Source organism: Thunnus maccoyii, chromosome 3 (genome assembly GCF_910596095.1).
Source record: "Thunnus maccoyii chromosome 3, fThuMac1.1, whole genome shotgun sequence".
Classification (NCBI taxonomy): Eukaryota; Metazoa; Chordata; class Actinopteri; order Scombriformes; family Scombridae; genus Thunnus; species Thunnus maccoyii.
Window position 1 is genome coordinate 33,813,818 of NC_056535.1, and position 27,299 is coordinate 33,841,116.

General features: G+C 38.8%; 1 protein-coding gene across 10 annotated transcripts in view; it reads right to left on the bottom strand.

Moving 5' to 3' along the window:
* LOC121894133 (dedicator of cytokinesis protein 3-like) overlaps nt 1-27,299 on the bottom strand; it is a 215,056-nt gene that overhangs the window by 127,894 nt on the left and 59,863 nt on the right. For all 10 annotated transcript variants that reach the window (XM_042406509.1, XM_042406510.1, XM_042406504.1 and 7 more), the window contains 2 exons: nt 14,386-14,469; nt 5,890-5,930 (listed from right to left, as the gene is read on the bottom strand). In XM_042406509.1, the coding sequence (XP_042262443.1) occupies nt 5,890-5,930; nt 14,386-14,469 (125 nt within the window). The remainder of the gene's footprint in view (nt 1-5,889; nt 5,931-14,385; nt 14,470-27,299) is intronic.

Consider the following 27,299-nt stretch of genomic DNA (forward strand, 5'->3'; position numbering starts at 1 on the left):
AATGAACTCCTGATACATTTAAAACCATTTCCAAACCAAAGCATAGCTGCTGAGGTTTTGTTTATAGTATCACCTCTCACCTTCTCTGTCTGCCTGTTTCCAATATGACATACAATACAACCCCCACAGACAATCTCTCTTATGTTAATGCCTCTCCTATCTACACAGCAAAACATCCAGCACAGAACCAAAACAACAGCTAGAGGAAACACTGCTGTCTAGATATAGTAAGGCTAAACAGTAAAAGCCTCTTACGGACCCACAGAGCAGGATGGAGCAAAGTAGAATCAAATAGAAGGCTGGTGAATAGAGAACGAGGCAGAGCAGGACAAAACACAAAAGAGGCTCTGTTCTTTTTTAAAAAAGACTCGAAACCCAGAAGCCTGTTAGCTCGTAATCCAGAACACGGCTGTACGCAGCAGTCAGGTCCCAGAGGTCGGGACCTCGCTGTTTCTTTCAATTTTTATATTAATAAAAGTCACTTAATATGACAGCAAAGATTTTATACAGCGGCAAGATCACTCACTTCCTTGTCTGAGCGGTGCTTGTGTGTGTGTGTGTGTGTGTGTGTGTGTGTGTGTGGATGGGGTACGTGGATATTGTTGTTGTTCCTACAATATCTTTGTTCAACATGGCGGCTCTTTCGTTACACGTATTGACAGGCAGTCGCTGAATGGAAGCAGACAAACTACTGATTTTTTACTTGTCATTCATCTTTTGACTAATAGCTTCTATGTCGCCATCTGTTATGTTTTATGCCGGCTAGTTTCACCTGAGTGGTTTAGCTAGCTAACGTAGCCGATCATCTGATGGCAGACAGATAAACTTTAGGCAAAATGTTTTTCCTTCAGTTGAACATTTGACCCAGAAAACTGCAGGTCTGCTGCGACTCTCAGTTCTTTTAAATCGCAGCTGAAGACTTTTCTGTTTGCCTTTCATTAAACCACATTGACGATTAATATTTTACACTGCACTGTTACTTTTATTCTCTTGTTTTATCTGTCTTATTCCCTTTTTAGCTTCTTTTTATTTCCAAATTCAACACTTTGTAATTGTTTTTATGTCTTTTTACTTGTGTTGCTCTTATATTCTGTTTTAATGCCTTTTATGCTCTATGTAAAGCACTTTGAATTACCTTGTTGTTGAAATGTGCTATACAAATAAACTTGCCTTGCCTAACCAGACAAATTACTGATTTTTTACTTGTCATTCATCTTTTGACCAATAGCTTCTGTGCAGCCATCCATTATGTTTTATGCCGGCTAGTTTCACCTGAGTGGTTTAGCTAGCTAACGTAGCCAATCATCTGATGGCAGATAGATAAACTTTAAACGAACATTTGACCCTCTGTCGACTTTCTTCACTGAGACGAAGAAGAAAATGAAAAAAAATAAGACAGACAAAGCTGAGCTTTGGGACAGGAGGAGATGTGGGAGATAAAGAGAGAGAAGGCGATGAAGATGACAGAGGAAGAGCAGCAGGTATTACACACTGTTCTGCTCATAATGCAATATGAAGCAAAAGAATGAAATAAAGAACATGTATCTAGTGTGGATCATTCATTTGACATTTAAAGCTACATTATTTCACAAGATTTCAGCAGATTTATTACATTTATATGTTAGATTCCAGCAGTGATCAAAAAATGAATTGTTCTGTGAAAAATTCATTTTGGTGAGTTTCCTGAGCTCTGGATTAGATTAGACAGGTCCAAAAATCCCCGGTCACCCCGGTCTCAGATAAACCAACCAATCAGGGCAGGCTACGTAGCTACCAATCCTCTCCACGGACATGTGCTACATGTGTCTGGAGTATGAGATTGGTTAGTATCTTGTTGGTTCTTTACTTCAGACTCACATATTGCAGCTTTAACCTGATTCTCATGTTTTACTCCTTGACAGATAATTCATGTTATTGTCCACTGATATGGTTATAAGCTATTGTTATCCAGTTTTTGCTATAGAAACGTCCATATTTGGATCAGGACCCTCCCCCCATAAAGCTCATCTTTTGGACCTCAGTATTTCTAAACTCCTGCGTACAGCCGTGATCCAGACATGGTGCTTAAAAAGAGAGACGATGGATGTAAAGCTGTCAGCGTGAGTCATATCCAGTCATGGTCAGAAAGGTCGTTTCAAAAAATCTGTTGAGTGATTGTTTATTACTTTATCACGCTGCACTGCTTTTATCAAACATAATCATCTAAATTGTTATTATCTTGGTCCTTCAAGTGAATAATCTGATTAGTTTTAGTTGGTTCTGGGTTTTTTGTGATAAGCACAAAATGTTCAGTGGAAATGAAGGAATCTGAGCAAATGCTTATCTACTTTTTTCAAACATAATCAGACTCAATTTCTTGAAGTGAATAGAGGGACGGTTTCTTCAGTTGATCTATTTTCCAGTCCCTGCTTATGAAGCCAGTTCTCAAGATGAACTACCAATCTGTCACATACAGAAGGACACATAATAATCTACAACCTGTGGACATTAAAATTTATAAACCTCAAAAGGCTGAGGTTCATTTCCCAGTGAGATTATTATTCTGTACACTGACTGAACTGTGAGGCAATTTAAGTAAAAGCATAAAAGCCTCACTGGGAGCTTTGAATATGAAGTTTCTAAAAGCAGCAGGAAGCACTGATTGAATTTTTTAGACTTCAATAAAGTTGTTCTGAGGTTTTTCTGAGGGGTTTAATAAGAAACATAGTTTGTAGTATTGCATGTTACTCTAAAGGTGTGGGTATGAAGGAAAAGAAGAAACATCAGCTTCTGTCACAAAGCGGCTTGTTTAGATTCAAGTGCAGCTGCAGTAACAGATCTGACTATTGTCCATCAGGACTGGGACCTTCTTATAGAGACATAATGTCTGTGGAGGGAGGAGGTTAACAGAAAGTCCAACTTTATCAAGTAGATTGCTGCTTGTTTACAGTCAACGTTGGTCTATTTTAACCACGACGTACTCTAACCTTCACAAAGAAGTAGATTTAACCAAGAAGAATATTTCTCTAAACCTAACCAAGTTGTTTTTATGCTTGAACCTAATAACCTTAACCATCGCAGTGGAAGATCAAATACCAGTAAAACCATTGAGACAGTGATGTTGTCCAGTCGATATAATGGTATCAGATTAAAAAATTCTTCCATGTGTCATTTTGGAGGACCAACAACATATTTTGCCATTCAGTTTGGATGACTTGTAGCACAAGAGAACTTGCAGAAGCAGATGTAGACGTAGACGTAGACACAGACGCAGATGCAGATGCAGACGCAGAAGCAGAAGCAGAAGCAGACGTAGATGCAGACGCAAATGCAGACGCAAATGCAGACGCAGAAGCAGACGTAGATGCAGATGCAGACGCAGAAGTAGAAGCAGATGCAGACGTAGACGCAGGGCGAGTTTCATGGCTTCAGTTTGCAGAGGCGTCCTTTCAGTTTCTACATGTTCTTCATCTACTACAGATTAACATGTGAGTCAAAACGTAATTTTATTTTTAAGGAAGATTCTTACCAATAATATCATCAACATGAGAGTAATCCAGTGACCCAGAGTTCAGAAATACATTCTGTCAGATAACACCTTGTAGAATATCGGATCTTTTCCATGTTTATTAAACAGCTGCAGTCATCACACAGCAGCAGGAATGTGTGAGTTTCATCTACAGTCTGTGATTTGAGAGAAGGACTGTAGCACAGCAGAGGAAACTTCATTCATTATTGAAATCTTCTGACGTGGCGACAGTATTGATCAGGATCTATGATCATTAATATTCTGCATCTTCTAAACATCAGACTGGAAAGCTGTTAATCACAGATTCCAAGTTTAACAATAAAATCATTTGATAGAAGCTGCTCTCTTAAATAAAAGTTTGAACTCAGTTTAGAGAATCAAAATATTTTTTCTGACATGTGACGAGGATCAATACAGTGAGTTTTCAGTTTTGCCGCTTACAGTTAAGTCTCAAAGTATCTGCAGTAGTCAGTCCTGTGTGTGGACGTGTGTCCATATAATCAGTGTGTAAAACAGCCTGTAGTCACACATCAACATCCTTTATGTCATAAACAAATAAAACATGTTCATGAAAACATGTCAAAGGTTTAAACTCAGTCCTGCTTACTTTACGCACAGCTTGGATTCTTTCACTCATTATTTACATATTTCAGTGAAACAGTGGTAGAAGTTGTGCACTTTTCAAACTCTAACCAGCAAATTTCTAAACCTGATCTTGTAACTGTTTATTTCAAGCTGCACTGCAGGACTTTTACATATAAATGAACATCTGTTACATTCAGCTCTTGACAAACAAGTTGACACAATGCTGATGAAGCTGATCACCACCAGGTAGTTTTAATCTGGTGTCTGTGCTGGTGTACCTCTAGTGATGCAACAATGATGAACCAACAATGTCACACAGTCTCTCCTGGACGGTTTTCATAGTTTTGACTGGTTTGAACATGTTTTCAGCTGTTGCTCATGTGATTGGTCGTTACTGAAGAATACCACCTGCTGCTTCTGTGTTCCTCCCACTAACACTGTATTCACGCTCTCCTCCATGTTGCCCAGAGTGCGCCAGTGCTGATGCTCAGGAAAATGTCAACAATGTGTCGGTCACGTGTGCCACGCGCCAGGAATGAAGACTTCGACCTATTTCAGGAAACTAGGTCCCTCAGTTTCAAGAATACCTGTCAGGGTTTTAAAAATCTGAATTCTCTCCATCTTTCGTGAAAGACCCTTTTCAAAGTATTTGAGTTTCAACCAACAACAGCAGAACATCATCGACTGGAGCTGCAGGCTACAAACCAGACTGCTCATCATGTCATGTTATCATAGTTACTGTGATGTACAGAACATCTACGTAGATACTAACAGCTACAGGCTGTTCTGCATGAAGACGACGTGCTGCAGAACCTCGTTACGTTCTCCTCATCTCTACAGTTACAGAATCAGTCAAATCTTTTCGAAACAAGCCTTTTATTAACGCTGCCACAGTGTTTATTCTTGTTTTGTTTTTGTCTTCTATTATTGGGTATTTTATTGAATTTTGTTTTTGTATTATCTTTTAACTGTCAGATTTTCATGAATTTTGTTTTGAACAGTGCTGCATAAATAACATTTATTATTACTGATATTATCAATAAAGACATAAGATGAAAATAAAAAGCAGATAATCAGAACATCACACTCGTTAGAAACTCAACAAAACTGAACCAAACAGTTAGTGTATGATGTAACAGAATCAATGCTGCAAGATGAATTAATGAATGTATTATAACAATATGGGGGATGCAGGTTTACATTGTCAGCACAGGATGCAACATTCCTGCTACAATCAAGACTTTTTCATCTGTGATTTCTTGAAGAAGTCTAAGTTTATAAATCCTGAGGTCAAGTCTTCTACATGCAGCCTTTGGTGTTCATTGTTTTTGCCTCATGACACAATTTGACCACCGGAATACAGTCAAATATCACATTTTACTTCATGTTTGCACTTTTGCTTCCATTGTTTTTATGTTTGTTGGAATCATGCTTTGTTGTCTTCTCAGCCATGAGAAGCTAACGGTCATGTCATTCACTGGTTGATGGTTTTACTGTATGATATTCAAGAAATAATCATCACTTAAACAATGTCTATAACTGTATAATGTTTGAATTCTGCCAGAAAGTGATGGAAAAGCAAATCAAAGTAGAAACATGTTAGAAAGAAAGAAAGAGGATAGAGAGAAAAAGACTGCAGTTTATTTACATACTTTACGTCTCCTTCACATTAGACATGCAGTCAGAGATGTTGCTTCTCAACATCACCACAACAGAGAGAGACAGGAAGAAAGAGAATCAGATATGTGAAAAGAGAAATTATTAGTGAAACATTAACTGTAAAGTCAGTCTCTTACCTTGACGTTTGGCTTCCTTGTAGAGAATCCTCTGTACCAACCTGAAAGAAAAAACACATGCAAAGGTTTACTGAAGAGTTACAAACAGTTATGAGTCAGCAGTTTGACTCAATATGCAAAGTTACTTTTGCTTGAACATTTTCCAACAAAGAGATCTTTGTTTACAGAGAATAAAAGGAGACTCCATGATAAAAGAACCAGTGAAAACAATGGCTGCCTCACAAAGTAAGAAAAAACATTAAAAATACACACACACACACATATATATATATATATATATATATATCTACACAGTACAAAGTATTCTGTATTTGAGGTGATTTGAGGTGAAAACTTGCTTATTATTACAACCTACTAAATGTTAATGAAGATTGAAATGAAATAAAATTTTGAAAAATAAGAATCATTGCAAGAAATGAAATTTCAGAACGTTATGATATCTTATTCTAGGATCATTAAATCTTTCTGAAGCATCATGTGAACTCTGAGTTATCAGACTTGTTTCAAGGTAACTGCTCTGGATTAGTCTTAGTAAAGTATTCAATCTATTTTCCAACAGTCTAGTTTGAAGCATCTTTAACTTGAATTTCTAACAGTTGATATGAAGAAATGAACTAGTTTAGATCGTGTTTGTGGTCAGATTATTATTATGCTAGTTTCAAGAAAATTTAAATAATTTTTGCCCCACTGGCAGATTTTTTCATTTCACTAGTTTAAAGAATATTTTGTGTCGTTTCTAGTAGGTGACTTCTTGCAGTGTATCAGGTATCTTATGGACTGACTGTTTTTAGGCTGAATTTAGGTTTTTCAAAATAATAATCTAAAACTCTAAATGTCACAGGTTTGATTGTCTCCACATACAATAATATGCCACTTAGTTCTATCATTTCTAGTAAAGCATAAGCCTGAAATATTCTCTACATGTACTATATGTTGTCAGAAAAAAAACAACGATATTCAAAGTTTTAAGAACACAGAAATGTAAAAGGATAACTTTTAATCTGAAGATGCAACATGATTGGTTTTGATTTAGCGTCACGTTGCCCTGAAGAGGATGACAGTCAGCGATCAAGCAGTCAATATTTATTAGTCATGGACATTTAGTCAGTTAAATTTAGGTTAAATCACTGACTGACTATCGAGAGTGTGTGTGTGTGTGTGTGTTTATGTGTGTGTGTGTGTGTGTGTTTATGTGTGTGTGGGACTAATTCATAGCCCGTGGTGTGTGCATACTTCGGTGGATGCTTGTGAAAGTGCGTGACAAAGTTAGAGAGAGACAGTGAGAAACATGATGCCTGAAGCTAAAGACGGATTCAGTCCACTTCTCTAAACGCTGTGTGCGTGTGTGTGTGTGTGCGCATGTATTTCTATCTTTGTGAGGACCGATATGAGTGAGGACATCGTTGAAGAAATGCATATTTGCAGTTGTTAAATGAATGACAACCAGGTCTTATCTCCATCGTAGAATATTGACAGTTTAAATGAGATACAGACACACTGTTCTGGTCACCATCTCAACATGTTTGTCATGTTTTTTTTTTAAAAAAACTTTGTACTCTGAAGCAAAAGCTGATATAAAAGTATTGTAATAATTTCTGTCCTGTCCATTATCTCTCAACCTTTCACTTAACGAAGTTGTTTCCACCAACAGAAGCTCAAACGTCATCAGCAAAGATGTGTAACTTCTGCCTGTTTGTAGGTCAAACCGGATCAGTGACGTACAGGGAGGAGACTCTTAACCCAGTGTGACCTATAGTACATGACCATCTGTGTGTGTGTGTGTGTGTGTGTGTGTGTGTGTGTGTGTGTGATGACCCCCCCCCCCCCCCCCCCCCCCTTCAGTCTCAAGAGAGCACAACAGTTCTTTCCACATGACTGAACATTCATCAGATACCTCCTCTGCGGAGTCGAAAGCTGTCATGAAGGTTGACTCAACTTGAAGTAAATCCTTGACAGCTGAAAATGATTTGTATCCAGGGACTAAATATGTGCAGGAAAGCACCCAGACATCCTCTCAGACTGTGCGGAGACATCGTTTGTCTCCATCCAAGCGGAAATAAAAATGATTGTGTCTTGGAAACGTAAGGCTTGGGTGACCATAGTCTGTCAGTGACAGAGTGCAGCGAAAGAGACATTTATTTATATCAAAATGATGCATATTACAACTTTGACCTTCTCAAACTACCACTGTGTACACTGCTAGAAAGACAATTCACTATATTTGTATTAATAGTCGACAATATTCTGACTCGATATGAATAACCATAATGTCCATCTGTGATAAACAAGGTTTCAGACAGTTCTGGGGGAAAAAAAACAGAAAAGGCTGGAAAATGATTTCTCTCATCATCAAACGTTACCTGTTTCTGATAAAAACATTTAGAGTGATACCAGTACTAACGCTGCCAGGATGCTTCACTTTAGCTTTCATCTTATCTTCTTGGAAAATCATAAGATCCATTTCACAGCAGTTCTCCATAATCTGATATGAAATGGAAATGGAGGCTTAATTGGCCGGTTAATTAATAACCAATCAAGATTCATTCATCACCCTCGTTAAGATGGCTGTGTTTACTCCCTAGCTTCTCATCTATATGGTAATCAGACTGTGGCTGGACCAGCAGTATCTGGGCCCATTTGTAAGGGTTGAAATGAGGACGTGTGTCGTCTGTAGCTCACTGACTTTACTGCAGAAGATAGAAGAGATAAGAAGCGTGAAAATGAGACTGAAATACAGAGATAAAAAATTAATTTGTGTGTGCAAGTGTGTATGTGATTATTCTGTATTTTGGGAAAGCAGAGATGTGTGAGATTCGTGTGTGTGTGTGTGTGTGCAGGTGCATGTATGTGCCTTATTTATCTGCTGTCATACAGTTTTACTCTGAGCAATCGCCTCGCCTCCCGCGTCCCAACGGCTCACGAAGCGGTTATTAGAATAATCATTTTACACCGTTATCAAAATAATTCACAATAATAATCACTGTAAATCATCTCTAAGTGGGAGGCAGAACTCGAGGAGCCACTTTTGTGGAGTTAATGCAGTTTGAGATTGAACTCATTAGGAATACAGAATTATACAATAGATGCAGGTTTCCATCAAGAGATGAAATCAGCCAGATATGAGTCTTAAATGACGCTTCATGTCCCTGCAGAGCACACCTCCAGCTACTTTATGAACAAAAGGAATTGCTTGTTGATGCAGTAATAGTACCCAAGAGGCCTTTTCATTGTAATTACAGTTATGACAGAGACTCAATAGAGCTGCAGCCGAGCCGCCGAGCGACTCGCTGCGAGCGCAGCATCCTCTGTTTATAACGCTGCCAATGAACAGGTATTGATTGATTAGTGTCAAATTAGTAAACTGTACAAACATTAATAAAAAGCAGGGCAAGAAAAAGATTGCTAACTAGCACCATGGTTACTTTATTGGTTGTCATAGCAACTAATAAAGAATACTTGGGAAAGCTTGATGCTGCTGAACAACCAGACACTTCTCCATCTTCTCCATCTTTCATATCCAGCTGGTTTGAGGAGCTGATGGTTCCTTTTGCTCACAGAGAATAATTCATTTCCAAACTGTCATTGATTATTTTTGTGTTTGAGTGCTTATTGACCAGTAACTAATCACCACTATCAAGCTGTAAACACAAGATCAAACAATCAGCTAATGTAACGTAATGAAGCAGAAGATTAGCAACATATTTTGATTAGCTTGCTGCCATGTTCACTATGTATCCTGGAGGAAAGACGATTCATTTGGAAGGTTCACATCTATAGTGTATGCAGTAAAACAACCACTTGTTTTCTCAGTGGATGGACTAAAGTACACTTTATGCTTAATTAATTTTTACTCTACTTATGATAAAAACAATATTATGTAAATGCAACATAAGACTAAACACAGTCTGCTGGTATAAATTCTTGACATTTGTTGATGTCTCTTTTTCTTCCACCAGTGGTTTTGTCTGTACAAGAAAATCTAAATGAGACGGTTGGTTATTAAAGTGATTTCCTGATTGATCCTGTTGTTTCCTGAGCATCAACTGACAATGTGACAGAGGAAGAAGAATTTATATTGATTTAGAGTTATTTGTGTTATTGTGTTATTTGTGGGGTTTTTTGGGTCACACATAGGCATCTAAAATGTAGCCTCCTTTAGTTTGATCAATAGAAAATGTGGTAACATTCCTGAATAACTGTAATAATGTCTCCACTGCAAGAAATAGAACTTAATCCCTGTAACTGTCAACCATAACGTCACTATTGTATTTAATTATTCTATTTTTAGCATGTTTTTTAAAAACTCTCCAACATTTTTATTATTATTACAATTACCATTAGTAGTAATAGTAGTAGTAGTAGTAGTAGTAGTAGTAGTAGTAGTATTACAAAATGAGTATTGTTATTTCTTTTTCTTTTTTTCCACTCTTGGTGTGTTGGCCAGTCTCAATATGTAAATGTTTGAAAACCCAATAAAAACATTTGAGGTTACTTTGATTGACATTTCAGAAATAAAAAATCTGCAACAAATACTATTAATAATCAGTCTAAACTGACTACAGTGCAACTAATAGTGAGTAAAAAGTAGAACTAAGACAGGACTGTTTCCTGTGTTACACTGAATAAAGAACAAGATTTACCATATTGAACGTTTACATGCTAAATGACTCATCTTACCCACATCACAATTTAATGTCAGTTTATTTCTTCACATCCCGGTTGTTTAATATTTAATTGTTATTTACCGACAGCCAGTTCTCTCCTGGACATCCACAACAGCAGCAGCTCGCTATAGAAGACTGATTACAGCTGAAAAGCCTCTATTAAATAACGAGAGGCTGTTCTTAGCTGTGACTACGGGTACTTCACTAATGCTGACAGTGCTAAGAGTCAAAATCCCACAGTTTAAATTGCTCCGACGCCCTTAATCGAAGTCTAATGCTCTCTCATGTGTTATGACTGCAATCTATATTTTAAGGACGTAAGTTGGGGATTGCATTCCCGCCGACCGGCTGCCATCTCCATATCACCGTCTTTATAGCCATTGAGTTTGTGTCTGAGGAGGATAATTTGGCGTTAGTGCGGGCAGACAAGTACCGGCCATGGAGTGAGAGGGCGGGGAAAGATAATTTTAAGAAAGATTTTCTTAGCTTCTTGAGTGCACTTTCTGAATAAATGCTGCTGTATCTCCAGTATCTCTGTCACAGCTGAATAGGCAAAGACACACTCATGTACACACACAGAGTCCTGGGTGTTTTTCTTGTGTTCAGCCAGAAGTGTCAACTCAGAAAAAATCCATAGAAACCTCATAGATAAGAAATAAAGAAAGGGAATACAAATTATCATTGATTACTTGATTGATTTATCACTCGGTCAGCATGAGTGGACAAATGTTTTTGTTTATTTTGAAGGATCAGTTCACAGTTTTTCCAAGTGTGTCTTAAAACAACAGTCAGGAGCCCAAATGAACAGTGAAACCTGTTTTTCTTGCTGTAATCATTCCTCTTGTTCATACTGACCGTTAGAAGATCCCTTCATAATGCACCTATAATGGAAGTGATGGGAGACAAAATGTACAAAAATGTATTTCAAAGTTTATCTGAAGCTAATATGAAGCTTCAGCGTCCAAATGAGTCAAATCAAGTAGTAGTAGTAGTAGTAGTAGTCCCTCTTTTTGTTACTATACTTCCACCTGCAGCTCAACAGGGAAACACTGTCCGAGGAAACACAAAAGATGCTAAACAGACTGTAAATGTGTCAGATATCCACTTGATATGACTAACTCAGACTGCTGAAGCTGAATATAAGCTTCACAGAGACTTTTAAATGACTGTGTGGACACACTGTGGATTTTGGTCTCCATCACTTACATTGAAAGCACATTTGAAGGATCTTTTAATAACCAGTATGAACAGGAGGAATGATTACAGCGAGGAAAACCTCTTTCACTGTTCATAGGGACACCTGACTGCTGGTTTAAGACACACTTGAAAATTGTGAACTCGTCCTTTAACATACATCGCTACCAATACACTAACAAATATTCTCTCATATCTTCTCTACGAGCCAACCATTGTTTCTAAAAAGATTATTTGCATGTTCTGATAATGATATAGTGTTTTAATGAGAAGCTGAGGGAGTTTTGAAACTGCCACAGGGATTCTTGGACAATAGTGAGCCTTGGCTTCACTGATAATCACTGTGTTAAAGGGAAAGCTGTGATGCCAGCTTCTGCCACAAGGCCTCGGATAACGGCCCATTTCCATCGCTAGAAAGGCTGCATTTCATAGCAGGAGTGTATTAGATGTTGATTGGATGTCATGAGATTAGCTCAGGCATGAATATGAGTCTGACTGGTCAATACAAGCAGACAACAAGAGAGGAGACAAATGGAGACGAGAGGAAGTGTGAAGGGAGGGTAAATGAACAGATTTGAGAGGAAGAGGGAGGAAAATAAAGATGAGAAGAAGAAAAAAGATGAGAGGGGTGTGGAGACCAGAAGAGAGAAGCAAAGTGAAGCCATGTCTCTTTTTTCTCTCTCTTCCTCATGGGCGACCCCCCCACCCCCACCCCCCGGGGTAAAGAAAGGACCAATCAGCTGCTGGCATTAGATCGATGGTAGCGCCTGGCCAGCTGTGGCTAATGGAGCACATTCTCACTGATTATCTGCAAAAGACAACATTTCCTGGCTTCAGACACATCCTGGCTTGAGTTGCTAATTTCTGTGAGTCAAAGTAGGGATAACAAAGGGAGTAACATCGACTAATAACTTGGGCTTTCTTCCAGGCCACTGCTGGGCTATTACAGGCTATTTGCAGTATTACTTTGTTTTTAACTGTGTGCATTTGAGACAACACACACACAGCCACGGCAGCATTAATGTCACAGCTTTTCTATCTGCTGCCCTCATGAAAATCTGTGGGAAATGGACCTTGATTCACTGAGGCAGGATACAGTACAGCTGCTCTGACTACGGCGACTTCCAACAAAATATAATGTGGAAATGTTCATAACTGTTCTTTCCAGATGACAGTGGACTCAAGCAAAGGAAACATACCAAAACTTCCAAAATACTTGTTTCACTACAGTTTTACAACCTTTTAGGTAATCGAATTTGAAGCAAGTATGTTATTGACGTTATTTCTAATGAAATGTGCTTTGTCGTATGTGTCTAAAGGTCTGTGACTACACCAGAAAAAAATTCAAGGTTCCCTGTTGGTCACATTAATACAACAGCCCGACTGGAAAGATAAAACGAGTCGCTCCGCAGTTCAGATGTTTGAAATGTAACAAGGAAGATCTCTGAATAGCAACATCAGAGCTGCTCTGTGACATTAATTCATGTTATTCACATTCAGACTGCAGTAGTTTGAAAATCTGATTACAGGTTCTCTGGGGCAGATTTTTTTTTTAAGGCTTTTGAGTTTGACATCTTAATGTGGTTAATTTCCACAAGGATACATATTTTATAAAGCAGGAAGCAGCACATCTGCCAGTACAGCTGCCCCTCATTGACCTAATTAGTCAGTTACCATATTTATCTGCCCACTTTGCAAAGACCTTGGCCAGATTATCTTTGTAGCCTTTGTTCCTTTTTGGGCTGTTATTCTGCCTGCCAGACAAGGTTTTGCCACCTGACTTAAGTAACGACTGCCCGCCTGAATGTCTTTCTGTGGAGTCTGTGCAGATACAACTTACTGTGAACCACAGGTATCAGCTCTTGTGCTATTGATAGAGCTGCATAGTGATCTACTTGTTCTACAGATGGTAATGTTGTTCAGTCAGTTAGTCCATCTCTTCGTTACAGATATTCATGGTCCCCAGAGGACACATCCTTCTGATTTTGGTGATCAAACTGACTTTTCCTCTAGTGTCACCACCAGGTTCACATTTGTGGTTTTAAGTAAAATGCATTGCTAATATATTTGGAATACATATTCATGCTCCCCACAGGATGAATTATAATAACTTTGGGTGATAATTTAGCCTTTTAACTGGTGCAACCATCACATCAAAATTCCAGTTTGTACAACACTTTGGTTTATAGCTGCAAAACTGTCGTTCCCATCACCCTCAGCTGTACTCTGTGTATAGTGCTAATTAGTAAATGTTAGCATGCTACACACTAAACTAAGATGGTGATAAACATTACACCTGCTTAGCATCGGCATGTTAGCATTTAGCTCACAGCCCAGACCTGTCAACTCTCCCATTTTTCCTGGGTTTTTCCCAAATTTTCACCCCCTCTTTGCCCCCATAAATGTCTCATATTTCCCTTTTTTTAAATATATATATTTATATTCTGCTAGCATGGCTATACATGCTTTGTCTTGTTATTCTCTTTCCAGTAAAGAAAACCTTTAAGCTGCAACAGTTATCCCTAACCCTGGAGGATGTTTACAATGATTACTGCTTTAGCAATATTCCAGCAATGATCGAGGGCATTATTGCTGTATGAAACGTCACAGGAAGCTATTCATCAGGTAGAAGTCTTACCTTCGCATTTCTCTAGAATCTGAACCGTCTCTCCCACTTCCAGAGCCAAACCTTGAGTCACTGAGCCCCGGAAGTTGCAGATCACTGTGGATAAAAGCGGAGAGAGAGAAAAATTTGTGAACATACTGACAAAAAGAAACAGTTTGTTTTCTGAATTTTAAGGCAGCAGCTATTTATTTTCCATCATTGATTAATCTTGCAATATTTCTTTAAGTCTTCCAAAAATATTCAATGGCAATTTTCAGGCATAACTGACAAACTACATGAATACCAAAGCAGTGCCTTCATCCATTCTACTGTCATTGTCTGCACGTCCCGTGACAGCAGCATGACGTTAGCATCAGAGCCTGACTGAACACATGCACAGTCCTCGCTGTACCAGGCAGTGTTGATGCAGTATTCACAAGTTGATATTCCTCATGACTGCACCAGTGCACACAGAAAACAACAGACCTCAGAGCTTATTCCAGTGTTGGGGTCACTGTTAGTCACTCAATACAGGACTGAAATGTCACCTGAGGTAAGATGGTCGACCCTTAAAGTTTAGATTCTCTCATCAAGGTTGGAAACCAAGAAGACACAACAACAAAAACAATCCAGAACATATGTTGTTCTTTCCTTGCACCTGTACATCTATATGCATTCCTTACTTTTGTCTGTTTAATATGATGATTACAGCGTTGATGCCGAGTTCAAACCACATTGGAATTTGGATATTGGCTATTGAGCTGTAATGAGAAGTAGAATATGCCTTTTTAAGGTAAATATCCTCTGGTCAAGTATTGAGAATAAAATATATTTGTTAATACACATCAACTCCACATATTCAAAGTATTCAAAGGTTTATTTGTCACACACACAAGCAACATGTGTATGTGCACAGCAGTTTTGTTGTGTTGTGCACTTCTCATGTGTTTGGTCTTGAATGTAATGTTTGCTCCTGAGGTTGTGCTAAAAGAGGAATATGAATCCTTGTAGCAAAGCAGTATCGCTTCTGCCAGAGTGCAAAACAGATTTTTTTTTAGGTCTAAGTTTATTACACCATTAAAAACATTGAAAGGATATAAAAAAGCTTCTTTAAAGAGGAAAGTTATGAGTCATATTTATGACCAAATGTTTGTTAACATCCCTACTTTCAACAGTAAAACATTTTGGAGGGAAGATTTTGGGTCCCATCTTGATGATGTGATGTGGTGAAACATAATTAATGAACGCAAAGAAAATTATAATAAGATAATCCACAGATTACATGAAACCCCAGCTATTCATTGTAAATATGATCCCAAGTGCTCCCCATTATGTTTGAAATGTAAAAGCAGCCTTGGTACATATAGTCATCTTATGTGGTCATGCACTGAAATTGCAATTTTTTGGCTCTCAGTCCAAAATGAGATGAAGAAAATATTTGGGATAGAAATCCCTCTAAATCCACATCACTTTATATTGGGGTCAGATATTAGTTATGAATGCAAGCACAAGAATTAGAATTATTTTGTATATGGCATGACTCACAATATTACAGAAATGGCTGGATGAAGAGCTTTATGTCCATTTTGCCATTGGAAAGACCATCATATGTGTTAAGAGGCACTCTTGAGGAGTTTGTAAGGGACTGGTCACCAATAGCAATATACTTGAAAGAGGAATGGTCAAGAGTTATAAGTATGGGGGTAATGAATATAACAGTTTAAGTACATACAAACAGCATTTTATAAATGCACCAGGTTGTGAATACTGCTGATTTTTGTTTGTTTTTGTTTTTTTTTCTTTCTGTATTTGTGTTTGCTTTTGTGTCGTGGGTTTTTGTCATGTCTTGTCTTAATTGTAGGTCTTCATAATGTATTATGTTGTCGAAAACTCATTAAAAAAAGGATATAAAATTGCCAAGTCGGAGATGAAACACTAACCTAAAGGCAAACCAGCACTTTCACTTGTCCGTACTGGTGTCCCAGTCTGTTCTGAATGTAGAAGAAGCGAGACAAGATCTTAACTCTCCATCTGTTCCATCTTTGTCTGTTTAACTGGCTGCTTCGATAAAGTCTCTTTGTGTTTGAGGACTGTACATCTGGAGGTCACAGCAGCTTATTTCTGCTGTTATTATCTCATTCAGTCTGTGGTAACTCAACCTTGAAGACAAAGCCAGCGTTATGACCAAGACATGGTCACGCTCTTCAATCCCTCATGACTGTCAGTCTCTCTGTTTGTCACTGTCTCTATATATAGTGTTCGGCTGTTATTGCAACTGTTGCTCTAACAGTCTTTAAATCCAGACAAATCTCCAGTATTATCAAGGCTTTATGTTTAGAACGTGTCATTGTTTATATTCACTTTGTCTCTGACTGTGTGTCTAAATGTGATATTATATTTCATCCTACACAGAGACCTGACACACTACTGTATATTTGTGTAATTTTGCCAAAGACCCTGGATAAGTCAGTTACAGCATCTAATTTGTTTTTACATAAACTTTAGCTTTAGCGTGTTTAGGATTTGCGAGATCACAACATCACAGGAGAATCCATCTCGTCAGGCTTCAAGTTACACGCTTGTGTTTGAACCACCGGTCCTAAAGGATTCTAGTGTGATCCTGCAAATCCAGCTGCCTCACAAGGTAAGAGGGTGATAGATGGTGATTGACAGATGGTTCATCCAATCACCTGCCAGGTATTTTTGGTGCCCTTTTCCAAACAGTTTCCAAAGACGACTTCTCAGATGGTTCTGTGTAACAAACCATCTGGTGTGTCATGTTTGGTAAAATGCTGAAAGGTAGCCATTGTTTATGCTACCTGACTCACAGAACATAAAACTGATTCACATTATATCAAGTTTGTGAATTTGTTGCTTTGACTCCTAAACAGGCAGAAACATTAAAAAACATTAGTGGCAGGAAGTGGAGACGCGTCCATATTTATATACAGTCAGTGGTCGTGATGCACTGCATGAGGAGAAGCTCTGTGTCCAAACCCCAAACTGCAGCTGCAGCACTGATCACTCAGGCTCAACTCTTTTACTTTGTTGACAGAAATCCAAAAACTTTCAACATATCGATTCGTAAATGGTCAGGAACAGTGATCTCCGTGGGTGATATTGTGACGTTAGACGTTAACGTTAGCACACTGAACGTCAGACTGTGATTCAGTCAGACTCAGAAAACTTTATTGTTCATCAGACGTGACAAAAACATTTCGTTTCCACATGCCACGGCTAGAACCAGCCAACACATTTATAAAAAATTTAAAAATACACAATCAAACAGTAATTTCAGAATTTGATTAGTATTAATTAAAGACTCCTAAAATTCATTCCAACAGCCCTAAAAACATAAAAAAGTATGAACAGTTGCAGCTCCTTTAATTACTGCTAATGTTAACACAACATTTCCTTCTGCCTCTGCTTCACATTAAAAGCATTCAACTGGTGAAAAGTGGCAACACGCTGTCAAATTCATCTTGTTTTGGCAGTGGATGAGTTGTAAATATCACAGAGAGGAATCAGACAGTCTGGAGCAGGAACAGCTGAAGGTAACAGGCTGCACACTTCCAACTCCTCAGCAACAGAACGACCTCCTGCTGCATGACATCAGATGGAAAACAGGCCAATTATTGACTGCCTTCTTTATTAAAACGCACGTTTGTTTGGCTGCACTGTAAACAGATACACCAGTTGCCTCTGCTGTATTAATAAACCACCAGTAACCAACCACCAGTGTCGCCCAGTCAACCACAGGACTGAAATCTAAAGAATTTTAGAAAACAAAACAATCCAATTGAAATCAGTCACTCACACACACACACACACACACACACACACACACACACACACACACACACACACACACACACACAGCAGTCTGATACTTTGGCAGTGAGGACACACACACCTGACACCTCAAGGCAGCGGGATCGTTTGCATCTGTCTCTGTCTGCCTTCATCTCTCTTTCACCGTCACCATCTGTCTCTGTGTCATCAACGCCGCTCTCTCTCTCTCTCTCTCTATCTCTCTCTCTCTCCGTCATTGTCACCGTTTGTCTCTCTGTCGTCGCCGTCACTCTCTCTCTCTGTCACTGTCGTGCTCTCGGTCTCCATTATTAACACCAGTCAGTGTGGGATTGTCACCGTTTTGGATTCTGTCATTGACATCCCCCCCTCCTCCTCCTCCTCTCCTCTCTCTCATTTGTTCATTGTCACTTGCTGTCATCACTGTCACTCCGTCACTGTCATTGGCCTTGTCAGTCTGTCATTTGCTTGATGCTTGACGCTGTCTGTGCTCACTCTGTCTTGATCTCTATGCCCTGCGGTCCAAATGAGGAAAGTAAATATTAACTGAAGCTGCGTCTGTGGAGGTCACTGAATAGAGAAACATGGCTGCGATTACAGAGTCTGAACTTCCTGCTTCCTCTTGTTGCCACATCTTACCGTCTTTTTGTGAACAGCTTTGTTGTCTTTAATGAATTCTTCCTTCTACTTTTTCTCTGAGCCTTGATTCAGTTTAATGACTCATTAAAGTCAGACACAATTAGATTCAAGTTCGTCCTGCTCCTCCCGCCGGTTATCCAAAAGCATCTGTAAAGTTCAGCGGGTAATCGAGGTGAAAGTTTTCCCACAGCGGCCGTTTTGAAGTTGTGTCACGACTGCAGAGAACAGCACGTTCTTCACTTCGTCTTACTGTTGTTCTTGAAGAAGACAGATATTCATGACTCACGTATAAAATTAAAGTCTCAAGTCTCCACAGTGGTTTAGTGCTTTTTTTCTACAATACAAATGTCATTAAAGAGGTGCTTTGTGAATGATGATTTGTAAGCACAATATTTTAAAGTTATGTCAAAAACAATCTGCTAAACCACAGTCATGATTCATGAATGAACCCTAACCCTAACCTAACCCTAACCCTAAATCTAACCCTAACCCTAACCTTAACCCTAAACCTAACCCTAGCCCTGAATATAGCCCTAACCCTAACCCTAACCCTAGCCCTGAATCTAGCCCTAACCCTAACCCTAGCCCTAACCCTAACCTTAACCCTAAACCTAACCCTAGCCCTGAATATAGCCCTAACCCTAACCCTAACCCTAACCCTAGCCCTGAATCTAGCCCTAACCCTAACCCTAGCCCTAACCCTAACCTTAACCCTAAACCTAACCCTAGATTTAGCTCGAACCCTAACCCTAACCCCTAACCCTAGCCCTGAATCTAGCCCTAACCCTAACCCTAACCTAACCCTAACCCTAGCCCTAACCTTAACCCTAAACCTAACCCTAGATTTAGCCCTAACCCTAAACCTAACCCTAGCCCTGAATCTAGCCCTAACCCTAACCCTTAACCTAACCCTAGCCCTAAATCTAACCCTAACCCTAACCTAACCCCTAACCCTAGCCCTGAATCTAGCCCTAACCCTAACCTAACCCTAACCCTAACCCTGATAGCAGCGTCATCTTAATGTGTAAAATTAAAGCATCAAATGTAAACGGTTCTAATGATACATCTGAATAAACCAACACCTTTATGAGAGGAAATTAAATAAAGCAAACTATTCCATCTATTATTTGTCAAGATAAAGTTTTAAAAGGAAATATTTAATGTACCATAACTTAACGTACTAATTTAAAGATCAGATGCATTTCTATTTGCTTCTTCCTGTCAGAGATGTACTGACCAATCACAGTGAATCACAAATGAGAATTATATTTTATCAGAAGACCCAAAGAGTCCATATTGGTAAAAATGTCCTGTATATATGTCACATCTTTCAGATTAAGTTTCATCCCAGCTGGTCAAATGGAATATAGATCTGTTAATCCCTGGAAGATCTGATTCTGATTATTTTTTATTAAATTAAAATTAATCTATAAATATACAGTAATGAAACTTTTCTGCTTCAGACAAAGAGGAAGGTGGAGACAAATCTACCAAACAAATATTCATTTTCCTTTTCTTTGTTTTCAACCACATTTCTGACTATTTCACTCTTTCACAAACTTTCACAAACTTTCAGAGTTTTGTGAGATGTAATTTGTTTTTTTCTATCTGTAGTGAGACTGACACAAAGCTGAGAGCACTGCAGAGAAGAGAGAGAGGAGAGATGTCGGCAAGGAAGCAAACACACACACACACACACATTCTTACTGAACACACATGGATTAGCATTGCTCTATCCGGCTGGTATTGGCATTTAGTTTATCCAGCGGATTGGGTCAATAGTCTGACAAATGACTCACATCTGTCAGGCCAGTCACACCACTTAGCCTGTGGCCTTTATGTGTGTGTATGTTTGTGTATGAATGTGTTTGTGTGAGAGAGGAAACACTAGAAATATATAATGGAAGTCTAGTTGTGTGTAAGAATCTGTGTGTGTGTGTGTGTGTGTGGCGCTGGAATGAGTCATTTTTCCCTGACAGGATAATTCAATTTCTAGTGTGCGACTTCAAAAGCTTTGTTTCAATATTTAATTACTGCACCAGAGTTCCACCAAAACCCAAATTGAAGAGGACATTTGACACAAATTTAATGGCTGTGAATTATTTAAAGAAGGAAGTTTCAGAAGTGGAACAAAGATTGTACATATGGAGAGAAGACGGCGTTCGTTGTGTGCTGTGGTACTGAATACTGCATTCAGTAGTTTAGAATGAGATGTCCATGTTCATGTTAGTGCTACAAGTCCAACATACATTTAGGTCACTCGTGTACAAACACCAACAACATGGGGATTAGATCATAAAGGACTCAAACAAGTTGGCTGCAGTTTCTATCGTGTTTTAGCATAATTCTCATCTTTTATTAAATACAAACTCCTTCCAACTGATCCAAACAGCATCCGGAATAAATGGTTGGAAAATGTGGAACTTCAACACCCAGAAGTGTATCAAAAAATTAGTGGATATTGGACAATTTTTATTTTAGCAATTAAATCAAGTCCACAGGGTCTCAATTAGGGAAATGAGAGATTTTATCTTTTGCAGTTCCACCAGTTGAGAATTTAAAGTGGAACGCCGTAATGATTATATTATTATTATTACTGTACATCCATCTGTACGGTGGAGTGGAGTGACCCACTAAAACTACTGTAGTGTCCACACACTGATAGACAGAGAGACAAATCTACCAAACAAACAGAGACATAACAACACATACCAATATAACACTGGACCTCCCAAAAATAGTTTAATTAAAAACCGTATGGGAAGTCATCATCAAATTAATATCCATTAAAATGTACTTAAATGTGTATTTCACACTGTTATCTACAGTATTTGTAATTTAACTCACATTTCTGGGACCATTTTATTGCTTTACGGTGATTATTTGCTCCAAAAACTGGCCACAGCTACAGTCAAACAGTAAATATCTGCTTCTTCATTAACTTGCCGCCTTGTTCTGATGAGCCACAATCATGCAGGAAGAGACGCAAAACAAAAGCAGCTTAGATATTAAATTCTCTACTGACGCTGGAATTAATGGACCAGAACACATGAAGCCTCAAGATGTTTTGAGTATGAATATTACTTTCTCTGAACTCGCTCTACAATACAGAAGTGATTTCTCCCTCTCACATAAACTGTAAACCGTTTTTGAAGGTTTTCAAAAAGTATTCTGGGAAATGCACATCATCCACAAACAGTAGAGACAAAGCAGAATTAGAGAAAGGGGAATTACTGCAAGTAGGCACAGCAAAAATGTAATTTATAACATTTCATAAAGAAAGAAGAAATGTGGAAAGCAGAAGTACTCAGCATGAGCCTCCATCTGTGGAGTCATGAACCACATTAACAACAGTTTCAACTTAAAATGACACCATGATTCTATGTGATATGCAAGAAAATGTAGCAAGTAAAAAAAAAAAAAAGCATAATTCCCCTTTAAGCTTCTTAATGGATTTCCTCTAACTGTAAACAGTCCAGGACTAATGCATATTATGTTGCATTTTGTGGAACTTGTGCTCATGTATTATGCATCATATCTGCCTGCTGCTGTAATATGTGGCCGCCAAAGAAACATATTACATGCGCATTTACGTAGTTGTGTGTTCCATCCATAAGCATATGAAAGGGAATAAATGGGAGTCCCTCGAGTGTGAATCAGAGCGGCGCCGAACCAGAGGGGAGGATGTGTGTGTGTGCATCAGTGTGTGTGTGTGAGAGAGAGAGAGAATCAATTTGAGGTGTAGATCTTCAGAGCGAGGGCAATTTTGCAAAGTGAAAGGGAGAAAAGTCAGAAAATGAAAGATGGTGCTGGTAGGAATGTGAGCGTGCAGTATCTGCAGCGTGTTTGATAGAAGGAGGGAAAGATAAAGAAAAGGTTCACTGGCACGAAACCTCACATGTGTGCATGTATGAAGCAGAGAGACGGAGAACATGACAGGAAGATGCTCGTTAAAGTTTATTGTCCGTGATTGAATATCTTTGTACAGGAAAGCATATACTGCATGTTCGTGCGGACTGGTTGATATTGAATGATCGTGTGTGTGTGTGTGTGTGTGTGTGTGTGTGTGTGTGTGTGTGTGTGTGTGTGTGTGTGTGTGTGTGTGTGTGTGTGGTCATGCCCCGTGAACAGATCTCATCCTAATCAAGACATGAAACTCGTCATTTTAACATCCTCCACAATGCCCACAGGCACGCACAGGCAAAGTTTCAAGTGCACTCAGCACTCCAGCAGATGGATTGTGTGTGTGTGTGTGTGTGCGTGTGTGCGTGTGTGTGTGCGTGTGTGAGAGAGAGAGAGAGAGAGAGAGAGAGAGAGAGAGAGAGAGAGAGAGATTTTCCTCATACCCTCTGGTTGCTGCTGCTCCACAGCTGATGGGGAGGTTTTGCAAGTGTGACGACGTGAAAAAAAATCACAGTGAAAAAACAGAGAGCTGGAGAGGCGAAGACGATGATGATGATGAGAGAGACACGCGGCTTTTTTGCATGTGTTCATTTATTTATTCATATGCATGTGCGCGTGCGTGTGTGAGGCAGATTTCCTGTAAGCTTTTAAGCTACATAACAACCTACGGTAAGATGAAATGTTAAGACTGAAAAAAAAGAGGTAAGGGATGGAAAATGAAGAAGAGCATGGTAACAGAGCAGAACTAGGCCACCGCCGTGAACCGACAGTAGCGACTGGGACGGCACAGACGGCACACACCAACCCACATACAGCTAAGATAAACTGTGCTGCACAGATGGGACGCAGATCTCAGTATGTCACGTCGAGCCTGGAGATCTGCTCCCTGCTATTAATAGGCTAAACGGGAAAACTACTCGCTTGCACTTTACCCCTCAAACTGCTCCAGTAGAGATGTTTCAGTAACCAACCAACGGTTAGGGTGGTTGGTACTGGGCAGCTCCCAGGAGAGGATGTGTGTTGTGAATTTAAATCAGAGGGGGGCTGCTGAAAAGGAGCATGCGTGCTCGGGAGTGCAACTTCCACAGATGAATTCTGACAAATCTGTAGAGAAGTTGTTCCTCTGATGGCTGATAGATGCTGACTTAAAGAAAAGTCTGTACTGGAAGGACCAGGAGACGACCTCAAGCTTCCTCTGGACATAAACCACTACATGTTTTTCTTATCTGTCATCTTGAACCCTGTTACTTACAGAAGATGTCAGTAAATATTAGATTGTTTTGGGGCTGTGTTGTGTTTGGTTGAGATGTATCAGCCTATCACAATACACCCGGTCTCCACCCTATTACATATACATATTACATACCAAATCAAGCTGGGCTTTCATAGAGTATGTTAAAGTCACACACTGAATTTTCCTGACTTGTGAGCTTTGTGTTGACAGACACTGAACTGATAGACCAGTTGCTGTACATGTCAGCCTATAAGTAACAATATATCCCAGTAATTCATAGTCATTTAGGAACAGTGTCTCCATTACATACTTTGTTTCATCTCACATCCTGCTTAGTTCATATCTTGCCTGCAATTCTTTTGTCACTAAATCTGAGATCGTTCATGTTAAGTGTTGATGTTTATTATTGGGAGACATATTGTTGTTGGATTTCTTTCAACTTTAAAAAGTCTTTATCAGTATCAGCCTTAAAGATTCAGTATTGGTCAGGTTAAAGGCATCATTATTATTATTCCACAAGGCAATGCAGGAAGCAGATGAACGTTCTGACCACAGCAGGACAAAAGTGTGGACGATGGTTGAGGAAACTCCAGCAGCATCTCGTCTCTTGCTGTCTTTTTGTTAATTCTCTTAAACTTAAATGAGCAGCCTCCCTCAACCAGGACGTCTTGACAACCCATATTGTTTATACAACATAAAGAAATACAGATCCTCATGCATGCATGTCCTACCATGTACAGAACCAGTCAAAAGGTCTCGAGGTGAATTATAGAAAATGCTGCGACTTGAATGTAGTTATCTTGACCTGAGATAGTCTGAAGCGTAACAAAAGTTGAACAGCACTGATGTCTGTTAACAGCAGAGCGTTTAAGATTGTAAATGTCAGTGTATCGTTGTAATTATCTCTCTGGAGATGCAGGCGAAGGTTTGGCTGAATGAAGCTGCTCACACACCTACTCACATTTATCTGGTAACAGACGTCCCTTTCACACTCGTGATGGAAGTTTAATTGAGGTGAACAGTGTTTAATCAAGCCATTAATAGTCTTCTAGCAGTAGTTTAAGTTATCAGTTATCAGTTATCTTTCAAACTTTCCTTTTCCACAAGAGATTGAAGAAATACTGTCAACTGAAATCTAGAATAATAACAACAGTGTGACTTTTGTGAGAGCCACCATTCAATAAACATTCAGTGACCAATACCGAAGTCTCTGCCAACAACGAGCTGTGCTTGGATGCAATCCTATTTAGACCACAATTGTTCTGTAATATAGCAGCCTGGGTGCTGTTATAGTAATACTGTGATGGAAAACATCAAACTCCTTCAGACTCTCACCTACAGGTGGTTTCAGGACAGAACACATGACTGTACTGATGGTTTTGTTGGGTTTCTTTGTTTGTGTTTGTTTTGGGGTTTTTTGTATGACAGTTGAAGGGTTTTGTTGCTTAATTTTCTTTTCTTGAAGCAACTATAATCTTTTATTTATGATTAGAAAGGATTAAATGACTGTATAATGTGAAGGTGTCAGATAATTATCAGCCAGACTCTGCAGTTACCTTCAGAGTATTTCAGTTCATTGTTTTCATTTCCAAAACCACAATTTGAGTGTTTTGTGTCACTCTCACTGCTCTCATACTGTTGTTTTCAGTGTTACCAGGTGTTTACAGCAGGCAGAATAAATTAGTGACTAGCTGGTGAACACGGTGGAGCATTAAGCAGCTAAAAAGACAGATATTCTTCTCAGGAATTAGTAGAGACCTGAAAATGATTGAATATCAGACTTACATCCACCAGGTGGACAGAAACACGACTCCAAATAAATGATAATGTCGCTCCGTTACTGCTGGATGTGTTCAACAGTCAGTTCAACAGATCTACCTAAAAAGGTTGTTTTCACAGCTTATTGAAGGTTTAACTAAACTGTTTTGATGTTCTTGAAATTTTTACAACTTCTTCAGTCTCTCGTCTTTTAGAAAGAATAATTATGTCATTATATAATATCTAATCTAGTTACTACATTACAACATTATAAGGGAGATTTCACTGCACATATTTGCACAAATAAGAAAACATTTCAGTCTTTTCTAGAGTTAAAATCATCACCTCACTGGTCAGACAAACTATGTGAAACTCTGGTCAGGTCTGGGCAATATATCGATATTATAATATATAAGAGACTAGATATCATCTTATATTTTAGATATTGTAATATGATGATATGGCTTAAGTGTCTTTTCCTGGTTTTAAAGCTGCATTACAGTAAAGTGATGTAATGTTCTGAACTTATCAGACTGTTCTAGCTGTTCTATTATTTGTCTTTACCCACTTAGTCATTACATCCATCATGATATTTGATTTTGTCCGTATCGCTCAGTCCTAACTCTGGTATCTATTCTATTGTTGATTATTTTGTCAGTCTGCTCTACTGTCTGTAGTGTTTTGCTGTGTTTCATATAACAAAGGTTAGTACAGGTCAGATGTCCTGTGAAATATAACTTATTACAACCGTCTGGTCACATGACTACTTGCATGCTACAGTATATTGTGTAAAATGGCAGTGAAGGCTAAAGTTTCTTTGAGGTTGGGGTCTGTACAGATTAAGCCACAGGCAGACACACTTATCTCCACAATGACAACGTTGTTTCACAGTAATACCAGCAGTTTATTTATACATGGAGTTGATTCCAGCAGTATGTGACCGCTGTTAGTCCGGTGTGAAGCCGGGACATGTTAAGTCCCTCCCACAGCAAAATCAGCACCACAACAGAGGTCTATTATTATGACCATAATATTCACCCTGTACAGCAGGATCTGACAGGCTGGAAGTTATTTCAGGACACGGTTGGATTTGAGCCAATTCCAGCCCGAAGCCTCAAGTGATTTGACCAAAAATAAAAAAAAGTGTCATAAAAATGGTAACATTTATGTTTCATCTTGTACATGGTCCCTTACAAATAAAATAAATGGAATAAAAACTCACTGTCTGCCCTTTGACCCTAATATTATATTGATTATATATTGTACTTCTTGTGATGTAGAGACATCTCATGAAACCAGGTGTTAAGGTTGAACAATCCTCCCTGTGTGTCTTCCTGGATCAATGAATAACATCTAGAAATGGCTGGAAAACTCCAACTGGGAATATTAGAGTTCAGTCCAGGAGATTTGTTCTGTTTTATTGTGTTTAGATAAACATGTCTTTTTGACAAGATTACTCCAGTAACCAGATTTTTAAAACACACTATTGTCTCTTTACTCTGACAAGATTATTGCTGCGTCAGATTATTTTAAAAGTGCAATCATGATACAGCAGACTGAACCTGCTGCGAGTCTAAATACCAGAACAAATGTGAATGAATTC